This window comes from Neoarius graeffei, chromosome 17 (genome assembly GCF_027579695.1).
Source record: "Neoarius graeffei isolate fNeoGra1 chromosome 17, fNeoGra1.pri, whole genome shotgun sequence".
NCBI classification, from domain to species: domain Eukaryota; kingdom Metazoa; phylum Chordata; class Actinopteri; order Siluriformes; family Ariidae; genus Neoarius; species Neoarius graeffei.
The window spans coordinates 67,399,709-67,412,826 of record NC_083585.1 but is presented as its reverse complement, the minus strand read 5'-3'; the positions used below and the strand labels follow the sequence as shown (position 1 = coordinate 67,412,826).

Here is a 13,118-nt window from a genome sequence, read left to right as displayed (position 1 = left end):
ATGAATAAAAGTTGTGCTTTCTTTCTTTCTTTCTTTCTTTCTTTCTTTCTTTCTTTCTTTCTTGTGCTTTTCCTTTCAGAACACTGTTGTGATGTTGGAATTAAAACATGCTGTACATTTCTCTGAACAGTAGGTGTCGCTAGTGAACTCTGTTGAATGACACTCCGAGTCATGAATCTTTTCGTGAAACGAGTGAAGCCATCTGGACGCCATCTTACCACTCCCATCGCGTGGATTTGGTTTGTGTGTTAAACCGTCGTATCTGATCAAATTTGCCCAAAGAAAAGTATGTCCTGATTTTTTCCTTTCATTCCCTCCTCTTATTTTCTCAAATTCACCCCCCATTCCTTACATATCTTTATAGCGCTTCCCTTCACTCTTATTTTTTTCTCTTTTCCAGTCCAGTCTCTGGTCATTTTTTTGAACGGCTCTTTTCCTACTATAATTATTTTTATAGAGATTATTTCAGTTTCTCTTATACAGTATCTTTCTCTTTTGTACATTTCTTCTTTCTTTCCATTTAATTAATTAATAATAAGTAAAAAAAGAAGAGGAAAAAGAAGAAGAATATACCAACACAAAGGCTGTACAATACTTCGTTTCTGTTTAGGACAGCTGCTGAAACAGGATTATTTTCTCATGTTATTTGCCATTTTCACTTCATTCTCACAGTCATGACTTAACAGTATTTATTAATCACATCATTCACTGTCATTTTAGACACAAACGATTCAATTTTGATGCTTTTTCTTTGTAAGACGACACAGTGTTTAGTAAATGGGGTAACTTTTACTGTGGTAAACAAATGTAATAAGAAATACAGCGTCTGACAGTATGGATGCCGGATGCACCATCTGGCCAAATGCTTCAGTGAGATGACGACTGGACTGATCCCACACTCCACAAGCAGTTAACAAAACTCATCTTGCATAGGCGTGAATTATTTTATTTTCCAAAGCATGCATCATTCATAATTCTGATTAAAGTTGCATTTGTTTACCACATTAAAAGTTACCCCATTTGCTGAACAGTGCGTGGGCTTAAAAAGAAAAAGCTTCATTCTCACATGTTTTAACAGTATTTATTGGTCACAATTTTGCTAATTGTGTCTAAAATGTGACCAATAAATACTGTTAAAACATGTGAAGAATGAAGTGAAAATGGCAAATAACATGAGAAAATAATCCTGTTTCAATAACTGTCCTAAATAGAAAGGAAGTATTGTACAGCCTTTGTGTTTGATTTATTAATTAATTGATTGAAAGGAAGACAAACTATACGGAAGAGAAAAATACACTGTATAAGACAAAACCTGAAATAATCTCTGTTAAAATAATTATAGTAGGAAAAGAGGCGTTCAAAAAGAAAAATGATCAGAGACTGGATTGGAAAAGGAAAAAATCAGTGTCAGTGAAGGGAAGCGCTATAAAGATATGTAAGTGTAGCGCCTCTCGAGCGTGTACTGACTAATGTGAGAGGTGGCTAACCTGTGTTCTTTAAAATATATATATATATATAGCTTGGGGTTTCACTTATCAACTTATTAGTGTCAACCTAATGTGTGTAGAACTACTCTCTTTTTAAATGAAATACTCTTACTTTTAACCAGTGTTAATAGGAATTATTCATTTAAACCATGCATTTAAATGTCTTTCACTTAAATCAGCATTTAAGCATCAGTTCTAACATGTTACCATTAACTAAAATGTACTTCCCTTTTTAATTAACACTTACCCTTTAAATACTCTTTTCAGCTTAAACAAAATTACTACTTGTCTTACTTAACTTAAAATATCAACTGAGTAGTCAAATCAAATCAAATCAAGTTTATTTGTACAGCGCTTTTAACAATAAACATTGTCGCAAAGCAGCTTTACAGAATTTGAACGACTTAAAACATGAGCTAATTTTATCCCTAATCTATCCCCAATGAGCAAGCCTGTGGCGACGGTGGCAAGGAAAAACTCCCTCAGACGACATGAGGAAGAAACCTCGAGAGGAACCAGACTCAAAAGGGAACCCATCCTCATTTGGGCAACAACAGACAGCCTGACTATAATATTAACAGTTTTAACAGGTATAACCCTCAACTGTCCTCATGGGGCCGTCCTTCACAGGAGTGGGGCGATAAAACTCCGACCAGACACAGGGCACCAGGATGGATCAAGCAGGTCCGAGGGGCAGAAGAGGCCAGCATCTCAATCCCAGGATCAACATGTAACTCAGAGGGACAGATGGGGGGGGGGGGGGGGGGGGGGAACACGTTGTTAGGTATGCCCTAAAAATGACAAGTATTAAATCTGTGTGGTAGGCTCGCAGAGACGAGAGTCTTTACATCAGGCATGACGCACAATGGCATGTTAATATGGTAAAAAATATATCATGACCTGCTCTGGCTGGATGCTTGATTGGGTGATGGGAGCACACTCCTCAGCAATGATGAGATGCAGATGGGACCCTTAGGCCTGGCCAAGACAATTCAGTTACATTTCACCGGGTCTGGGACATGCGACAGAATGTCTGATGGCCGATTCCCTGCAGGCTACGATAGCCAGTCGAGGTCCCCACCGTCTCCACCAAAAGATTTCCTGTTGACTCCATGTAACTCAGAGGGACAGATTTGGGGTGGGGGGGGGGGGGGGAGAGAAAGAAAACAAAGTATGCAGTAAGTGCAAGTAGTCAGTAAGTGCAACTGTTTTAGAACAAAGTATGAAAGATTTACTTAGAAAATAGTTCAGCATTTAAAGGCTTTTCAAATCTCTTTTCAATTGGCATTCACATACACATCAAAAAAGAAAGGGAAAGAGAAAGAAAAGAAAAAAAACAGGGCCCAAGAAAAGAAAATAGCCGGCAATAAAGCAGCCTAATTTCGGATACCCAGTTCAATCGGTGCAGGCCTGAATGTAGCTCGTGTGCGTTGTAACCTTAAACAAAATGGCTGCTTCACCATGCAGGCAAAAACAAAAAAAAAATGATAGCTTTACTCAACTGTAATGTCGCCTTATACACGCAGGTTCCAAGGCAGCAGGAGTAGGAGGAGAGATGGCGAGAAGAAACACGTGGATGAAAAGAAGACTCACGCAGTTGACGATCTTGGCCAAGTCCACCATTTGGCAGCGCTAGCCGGCTCCGTCAGGGTCTTTGTGTTCGCAGTCGTTCCACACCGGCTTTACCAGTTGAGGTCGCTGGTCGCTAGCTTGTTAGCAAAGTCCGGGCAAAAATACTAGCCACTAAGTCAGCAGCTAACTTAAACTTCTTTCTGTCTTCTTGTGATGAGCATTTCACTCAAACTGACAGAACTACCACCATTAAAGTTTCTCTAAGAGTCCTGGTTGAATACTTTCACTATAAATGGTGTAGATATCACTTAAAACTTCGTGTTTCATTCCATATCAAACAACACGCTTCTCACGTCTTGCTCGGTCATCACTCTCTTTCCACTCCTCGTCTCGCTCCTTTCCATCCGTTTTTCTCACTTTTCTCCCCTCACTTCCTTGTCCTCTGACCTCGAAAGTGATTGGCTCATTCACCAAAGTTCCAGAAATAAAATGAATTGTGAAGTCAGTCAGCAAAACCATTAGCTAACAGCTACTTCAGGCAAACTGTCGTCATGACAACCGAAAATACCTCAGGAGAAAAATACACACAGCACACACACGCGCCGCTTCCAACACACGTTAATTCACAATTCTGACGAACACAAACCACAATATAAAACTCAAACGTTTTAACTATAAAATAAGGATTTTTTTTTTGGAAAGAAAAAAAAGTTTACCTCAAATAAATAACTGAAAAAACCCGCTTCGTTAGGGAAAAAAAAAACATTTAACTCCTTCTTCCTATTCTTACAGGCATATTTAAAGCATTTTCACCTATATTATTGCACAACAAATATTTAACATATTAAATGCTGTATTCACTAAAACATTAACATTACCCAATACAGTATGCATTTCTCTCATTCCGCAACATCATTACTTCATTGCTGGTCAATGAATCTTAACATTTTAATCTTAAATTCTATTTATTCAACTAGGAACTTATTCATTTATATTCTCATGAACAAATTTCAACAGGGTTACATAAGGAATGGGGGGTGAAGCTGAGAAAATAAGAGGAGGGAATGAAAGGAAAAACTCAGGAGATACTTTTCTTGGGGCAAATTTGATCAGAGGGCGGCACGGTGGTGTAGTGGTTAGCGCTGTCGCCTCACAGCAAGAAGGTCCTGGGTTCGAGCCCCGTGGCCGGCGAGGGCCTTTCTGTGCGGAGTTTGCATGTTCTCCCCGTGTCCGCGTGGGTTTCCTCCGGGTGCTCCGGTTTCCCCCACAGTCTAAAGACATGCAGGTTAGGTTAACTGGTGACTCTAAATTGAGCGTAGGTGTGAATGTGAGTGTGAATGGTTGTCTGTGTCTATGTGTCAGCCCTGTGATGACCTGGCGACTTGTCCAGGGTGTACCCCGCCTTTCGCCCATAGTCAGCTGGGATAGGCTCCAGCTTGCCTGCGACCCTGTAGAAGGATAAAGCGGCTAGAGATAATGAGATGAATGAGATGAGAAATTTGATCAGATACGACGGTTTAACACACAAACCAAATCCACGGGATGTGAGTGGTAAGATGGCGTCCAGATGGCTTCACTTGTCTCTACAGAGGGGAATGGGTTCGGAGCCCTCCAGATTTTATAGAGAGCAGAGGCCTCGTTCGTCATCGGTCACGTGGTTTCGTATGCCACACCCCCTTCTACTCCATACGCACTTCGGAGCCTCATGACAGACAGGTGTCTCACACACACTTCTTATAAATCCTGTGATTAACATCTAACCTGTGGATATTTTATTCTTTTAGATTTCTGTTATCTGACTCTGGATCCAAACACAGCACATCCTAACCTCATTCTGTCTGAGAAGAACAGAGCGGTGACACACAGTGAGACAGAACAGGAATACTCTGATCATCCAGAGGGATTTGACTCCTGGCCTCAAGTGTTGTGTAAGGAGAGTGTGTGTGGACGCTGTTACTGGGAGGTGGAGTGGAGGGGTTATGTGTCCATATCAGTCTCATATAAAGAGATCAGCAGGAAAGGACGGGGTTATGAGTGTGTGTTTGGATTCAACAGTCAGTCCTGGAGTCTGTATTGTTTTTCTTCCTCTGTCTGTTTCCGACACAACAACATTAAGACTGATCTCCGAGGTCCATCACCCTCCAGAATAGGAGTGTATGTGGATCACAGTGCAGGAACTCTGTCCTTCTACAGCGTCTCTGACACGATGAGGCTCCTCCACAGAGTCCACACCACATTCACTCGGCCTCTATACGCTGGGGTCGGGACTGGTTCTGACGCATCTGCGAGGTTTTGTGATCCGATGAAAAAATGAAATGTTGGTAAAAGTTGAAATGTTTAGTAAAATTATAACTGAGGTGTCAAATTGAATTTATCCCTGAAATACAAAGACACTTTTGTGTGCAGAAACTGTGGCACTAATGAATTATTATTTTCAAAGTGCATCTGTTTTATAGATTAATCATGAATAAGTTCCATAAATAAATGTCTTAATGCAGAATGTAAGATATTTCTAGAAAAAAATGTTATCAGACTATTTTAAATGTATGCACTATTATGAGATTTATTACACTGATATGAAAGTTTAGAATGTCTCAAATTCTGTTTTTTCTTTGGCAAAATCTGTTTCTTCAGAAATAAAACTTCCTCAAACTACTGCGTGTAAGAACATTTTTTTAAATGTTGCATCCTGAACCATTTTCTGTTCAAAAAAATGCACTCAATGTATTCAGACCCCTTCAAAAAATAATATATAAAATAAATACAGACTCATTTTGCAGGTTTTGGAACCTATCCATATAAAGATTATTTACAAATCATTGTTTTCAGTTTTAATTTCAACATACGATATCAGCTTTTTCTGATTTGGGGCTGTTTATCCTCTCAGATGCCTGATTTAATGTCAGTGATGGTTTTTTTTCCCATGTTTTAAACTCATTTGTCATAGTTCCTTGTACTTTAAAACTAATAGATGATGCAATCAATTAAAACAATAAAATAGTGTTAAGTTTAATTACCAGGGCATTAAAATTTGAACATTTCTGTGTTGCTACTTTTCTATTTCCATTAAAGGCCAAATGACGACTATTAATCAAACTCAGGTTTATAAAAGATGCTTCATAAACTCAAGATCCAAACACTGTGTCGAAACAAAACTTTATTAAACAGAGATCAGTTTAAATCCCAGAGGGAGTGCTCGTGTCTCTCTCCATCACTACACACTGGGAACTGCACACACTTCAGGCCTCACACACCACACACTGGTTTCCTGTGAGGCCTTCACTAATGTGCAGCTCCACACATGCGCTAGCGTACGGGGAAAAACCACAAACGCCACCGATCCAGTATCGTCAGGATTCTCTGTTCAGACACAAATATACAGTACAAAACAACAAAAAGCAAAATAAAACTACAGTTTCAGATGGAACAGCTGGAAAAGGGCTGATGATCAGGAGAAGGACGCCTGGGATCCAGTCCTGTTCTAAAGGAATGCCATAATTAGGTGTAAATCATGATACGATGATGAGACTTAAGATCGGCCCACGCCTAGTCGAAACCTGAAGAGGTGAATTAAACAACAAGGTGGAAAAGGATGAAGTGATTTCATTATGAACTGTTTGGATGACTAGAACATTAATTCTTCTTATAAGTCTTCTATAACTGGACACTATAGAGTCAAAAAGTGCTAAGTGTGTTGGAAAGATCTTCAGGAGCATCAGGGCCATTTCTGACTTTAATTTTAGTATAATGTGTTCAGTGGGTGTTAACAAGAAGTCAGGAAATGAGATAAGAGGAGAAATTATGTTTTAATTTTTAACTTTTTGATCAAAAACACCTCCACTGTAGAGGTATTTATAGATTTTATTTTTAGAATATCGTTCACACACACACACACACACACACACACACACACACACACACACACACACACACACACATTCTTTTCCCCTTCTGCTTTTTCATTTTATCCTTGGGCATTTTTTGGATCATTTTATTTTTACTGCTTGACCATTTTGTAGCTTATTAGATTATTATGGTTTCAGAATGGGATCAGAAATTTAAACATAATGTAAGTAAACTATGTGCAAACATTACAACAAATTCAATATAAAAGATGTTTTTTAATTGTCCAGTCATATGTGACAACAAATAAAATAAATGACAAAAGAAAAGTACACATGGGGGAAAAGTCTAAAGGAATAGCAGTGTTTGGTCAGATCAATCCCACAGTCCAAAGACATGCAGGTTCGGTTAACTGGTGGCTCTAAATTGACTGGAGGTGTGAATGTGAGTGTGAACGGTTGTGTGTCTCTGTGTGTCACCCTGTGATGATCTGGTGACTTGTCCAGGGTGAACCCCGCCTCTCACCCATAGTCAGCTGGGATAGGATCCAGCTTACCCGCGACCCTGCACAGGATAAGCAGCTACAGATAATGGACGGATGGATGGATGGATGGATGGATGGATGGATGGTCAGATCAATTCAATCACTTCAGAATCCTGTTCCTGAGAGAGAGAGAGAGAGAGAGAGAGAGAGAGAGATGCATTCATTGCTCACTGAAAGGAATAGAAAATGTAAAGTAAATGCATGCATGGGTTGGTAGCTTGTAATATTGAGAGCCTGTAAGAAACGTTTCAGGCATGTTTGACCATTTGTAATAAAGCTGGGAGCGTTTTTGTATCGCTGCTCTAATGCCACCAGGAGGCCGCCATGTTGCCTGTTGGAAGGGCGATGCGTGATGTCATTTGGGCGCAAGGCTGAGTGTAGCTCTTCAGTACTGAAGGAGCAAAGCGAAAGGTCTGCTAAGGTGAGAATGTTGATTTTTTTCACTATACATCTGAAATAGTGTATTAATGAGCTGTGAACCTGACTCTTGGACAAACCTGAACTCTTTACCTGTAAAACGAGGCTGAAACTGCGTTATACTACTCGTTAGCATGCTTAGCATGCGCTCGACTCATTCATGAAAAACTTCATCGAGACTTCCCCAGGCTAGCCGACCGTAATTACCGTGGTAGACAGTCCAACTCCCGCAGCAACGCAGAAAGAGGGTAAACAAACACTGCTTTACTATACAGGATTCATCTGAACATTACAGCAGGATGCACTTGTACGAGAAAAGGCAGAAATATTGCCAGAAACCCCCGAGCTGCTGGTATGGGATGGATTTATCTGGTAAAATTCATCCATGTAAAGGATACAGTATAAATAGCACCGAGGACAACACAAAGTATAAAATACATTTATTTCCAATGTGGTCCTCTTGATGACAGCAGGAAACAATAAAATATACCAGACAATAATAAATTGACAAAATTCTATAAACAATGATGAAAGTCATAAACAAAAATATGCTAAGTGTAATTATCACAGAGTACAACTAGATTACAGAAATAGCACCAAAATGATTAGAAATTAGTTACACACACACACACACACACACACACACACACACACACACACACACACACACACACACAAAACTGGGTTTGGAATTTACTCCATAAAAACTGTTTCACCTGTTTCTTAAAATTATCATGTGTTTGACGTCACTTATAATACACGGCCGTATTCGACAAAATGGACCACAGCACCAGCGACATTTCTTCACTGATTTCCTCGAGTATTTCGGACAATGACACGAATAACGATGAGGATCATGATAAACAAGCATTACCGTATCAATTAGTTACACACAAGTGAACAATGTTTATAGAGTTGTTTTAGTCAGTCATTACTGAGGCTTTTCTGAGAACACTGAATCAAAGCAAGACACCCAACAAACATCGAGCTGCTTAGCTGCATCAGCAATTATTACGTTTACGCCCAAAGGAACTGAAAATAACATCACGCTTAATAAAAACTTAGGGAAGCCATAAAAAGTGTTTTCTTACCCTTTGAATTTCTCTTTTGCGGACTACTGACCGTGTTGTCTCGTTTGTAAGCTTCACGTCTTACTTGCTATGCAGAGCTTCCGTGTCTTGCACCCAAATGACGTCAGAATTGTTGGAAACAATCAGGGGGATTTTTCTGATTGGTTAAAATATTTTCAATGGCGGTATCCATGAAATCATGGCCGTAGCCAGCTATGAGGCCACTGAGGTCTGGACTGCGGTCATTTTTAAGAGCTGAAAATACATTTGTACACTAAATATTCAACTGGATAAAAAAATAAAGAATAACATTAAAACGTCTCCGTAAAAAGTGCATTGTTAATTATGTTAAACGTTGATTCTGTCTTCTGTGTCTGTTTCGTGCGTGTGCTCTGAGACCAAGAACAAAAAAACGAATGAGTGTGCGACTCGGGGGAGGAACGCAGTGCAGTAGACACATTTTTTTTTCATGGTAACCATCAGTGCACTTTCATGAAGCTGTTACCCCTACTCCTTTTTCAAACATGGTGGTGTATACTTATTTTTTTCCCAGATTTTTTTTTTTTTGTGTAGGTGTAATGGATGCCAGATTGTTAATGTATCTTACTTACATAGGCTACATGGTTAAAGTATCTTTTGTCCTCATTGCTTGGGCCAGATCAAACCATTAAACAAGCTTAAATTATTCTTACTCTTGCCACATACATGATTTTTTTTCAAAACTGATGATATTCAGTTCAAACACCATTAAAAGTAATTTCAGGAATAGATCTCTTGTGTGATCAAAAAGTAAAGATCTTTTTCTCCCTGAACTTCAATGATAAATTTGTGTGGAGAAACTGTAACGCAAACGAATGTAGGATTTTTCTAGAAATGAAGAAATTTTATCAAACAGATTATTTAACTGTCTCCAGTGTTAGGAGATTTATTTTATTGATATGAAAAATGTACAATGTCTCACAATCTGTGCTTTGGTAAAGAATGCTTCTTCAGAAATAATAAAACTTCCTCAAAATTCTGTGTCTTTCTGTGCTGCTGGTGGAAGCACATCCTACTGTGTGTAAAAAAAAAAAATTATTTTATATCTTTAACCATTTTCTGATCAAGTCTCCATTTAATATACAGTACCCTCTGAAAGTAATAAATATATTATAATAAATCAGATTATGTTTGAGGGCGGCATGGTGGTGTAGTGGTTAGCGCTGTCGCCTCACAGCAAGAAGGTCCGGGTTCGAGCCCCATGGCCGGCGAGGGCCTTTCTGTGCGGAGTTTGCATGTTCTCCCCGTGTCCGCGTGGGTTTCCTCCGGGTGCTCCGGTTTCCCCCACAGTCCAAAGACATGCAGGTTAGGTTAACTGGTGACTCTAAATTGAGCGTAGGTGTGAATGTGAGTGTGAATGGTTGTCTGTGTCTATGTGTCAGCCCTGTGATGACCTGGAGACTTGTCCAGGGTGAACCCCGCCTTTCGCCCGTAGTCAGCTGGGATAGGCTCCAGCTCGCCTGCGACCCTGTAGAACAGGATAAAGCGGATACAGATAATGAGATGAGATGAGATTATGTTTGGCTTGTGTGTGTGTGTGCGTGTGTGTGTGTGTGTGTGTGTGTGTGTGTGATCAATTTTGCATGATAATTCATTGAACCAGCTCCATCACCTCCACAATTATTTACTCCTGAATGTTTTATCAAGTCTGTTGGTTGTAATTGTCCAACATTTCTATTCTGAATAATTAATTTGTAATTATTAACCTAAATCATGATGAATTATGGTGTTTCATTCATAACTTCATTTCCAGAAAAGTTGGGATATTTTCCAAAATGCAATAAAAACAAAACTCTGTAATTTCTTAATTGGTGTGAACCTTTATTTACCAGACAAAAGTACAAAGAAAATATTTTTAATAGTTTTACTGATGAACTTAAAAGTAGACGGCTTTTCGATTTCATAAACTCGGTGAAATTTAGTTCCCTCTGAAATGTGGTCATTGTGATATATGTTTATTTCTGTAATATCTCACAAAATATCTTAAAGCAAATAATGTGCATGAAATTGCTCGCTTTGCGCAGTCAAGCAGACAGAGGAAGTCCGTGTGCGCATGCGCAGGTTTACCTTCTTCTTCTTTTGGGTTTTACGGCAGCTGGCATCCACAGTGTTGCATTACTGCCATCTACAGGTTTCCCTTTGAGCATGCACTGACAGTTCCATCATTCTGTCGCTAAACGAACAGCTGATCACACCGAGGTGCTCGCTGAGCGCCCATATTTATTAGTTTGGTCCTGCGTTTCCTTTCCTTTGTATATAACGTCTTTTCTTCTCGCTTTCTTACTGTAGTCAGTCTTTCACGTTTCATTCACACACTCACGTCCTCCATTCTTCTCTCCTGTTTCAAATTTGTATCTGTCAGTCCTGCGCTTCTTGGCGTGTGCACCTGAAAACACGCCTCAGGCTGCGCACGCTCCTTACGAGCTCCGGCAGTCGCACCGTCAACAAGGCACACTTAATCAACGAACTATGTTTGTCTATTTATGGACTGCGCTGATGCAAGGACGATGCAAAGTATTACGCTACGTCTCGTGTGCCTTACTGAGCCTTGTTTCCTGTTCCTATTGACTTCCTGGTTTCTCGACTCCTGTTTCTCGTCTCTTGATCTTGTCTAGTTTTGCCTTCGATATCCTGTTCGTGCCTCAGTTGACCTCCTGCCTGTTTCGTCATTTTCTATCTCGCTTGTTGATTCGGACTGTTTGCTTTGTTTGTGCTTCATGCACTTTATGTTCAAATCGCACTGTGTAGTATTGAACATATCCGCACTTACATCTGTCACACTCACACACCATGACATTATCCTACAATGCCTTGTGCGAACGGGGAAAGCCCACCACGTGATGCATGACATAGTATCTTGAATTGGGTCATGGTGAAGCAGGAAAAAATAGTGGAGAATTTTGGGCCACGTGGCCTTAAATTCATCAATTATTTGATTAAAAAAAATGAATAAAATTGTGAGTCTGTGAGTCGAATTCAGTAGCTTTTGGTCACTCAACAAAAATAATTGGGTGTCGGGGAAAATTCTTTTTATGACCTACACTTGAAAAACCTGAAAGGCAGTCCAGCTTTAATGTGTTCATGTGCCTTTTGCTGGTTGTCATTTTCTTTTTTCTTTCCAGAGCAGAGGACCACAATGGAAATAAGTTTATTGCTTTTTTGTGTTTATCCTCTGCAATGTATTGTTTTTTAATGTATTTTATATATCTGTACTTTTATTGCCAAATAAATGAAATCAAAAAGACAGATTACTTGTACAGATTACATTTTGTTAATTTCATGCCAGGGTGCACAAATTTTTGCACAGAGGTGGCACGAGCTGTCTTTTTAATTCCCAGCGTAACCGTCACTTTTAGTTTAAAATCTGTAACCGGTAGTAGATGCCGGTTATTGCTGCGGTGTTCCCGTGCTCTGTCACTGGTCCGCTTCACAAGAGAAAAGTGTAGGAGAGGAACGAATGAATCTCAGACTGAATCAGACCAAAGACACACTTGGGATCTCAGACAGGAACATTTATTGTTGCTGTAATGAGCTTTTAGGAGGAAACTTTGTGAGGAACAGCACCCTCTGTAGATCAGACAGTGAGTGTTACCTGGAGGAAGTGGATGTGATCGTGTGTGTGTGAAAGCTGCTCCAGCTCAGTGACTCTCAAAGATTCAAAAATTCTTTATTGTCAATTCACTATATATCTAGGACATATAGGAGAATCGAAATGTAATTTCTCTCTCACCTTACTTGTAAAAAACAGATAAAGATTACACATATACACACACACACACACACACACAAAAGAAAAAAACAATATATATAGTTATTACTATAGATAAAAATTTAAGAAAAACAATATATATAAATATAGATAATATAGATAAAAATGCACTTTAAAATCAATGTACAAAAAAGCAGTTGTGCAATACAGTACAATAACGGTGTAACAGTTCCTGATGTGGGTGGAGCACAGAAGCACAGCAGGCGAGAGTTGATGTTTAAACAAACCACTTTATTTAGCTTTTCAGCTTGCTTGCTTGCAGAGCTCAAGTCATCACCAGAGCTCGAGCCCAGCCCTGAGTCCAGGCCCGATCCAGAGCTCAAGCCTGAGTCATCTCCTGAGCTGGAGCCTGAGTCCAGCCCAGAGCTCAAATCATC

General features: G+C 39.6%; 1 protein-coding gene across 1 annotated transcript in view; it reads left to right on the top strand.

Annotated features, from left to right (window-relative positions):
* The window catches only part of LOC132864469 (tripartite motif-containing protein 16-like), a 42,140-nt gene extending 36,538 nt beyond the window's left edge, over positions 1–5,602 (top strand). The window contains exon 6 of the mRNA XM_060897887.1: positions 4,844–5,602. Coding sequence (XP_060753870.1) covers positions 4,844–5,373 — 530 coding nt within the window. The 3' untranslated portion in view covers positions 5,374–5,602. The remainder of the gene's footprint in view (positions 1–4,843) is intronic.
* Positions 5,603–13,118: the final 7,516 nt, after the last annotated feature.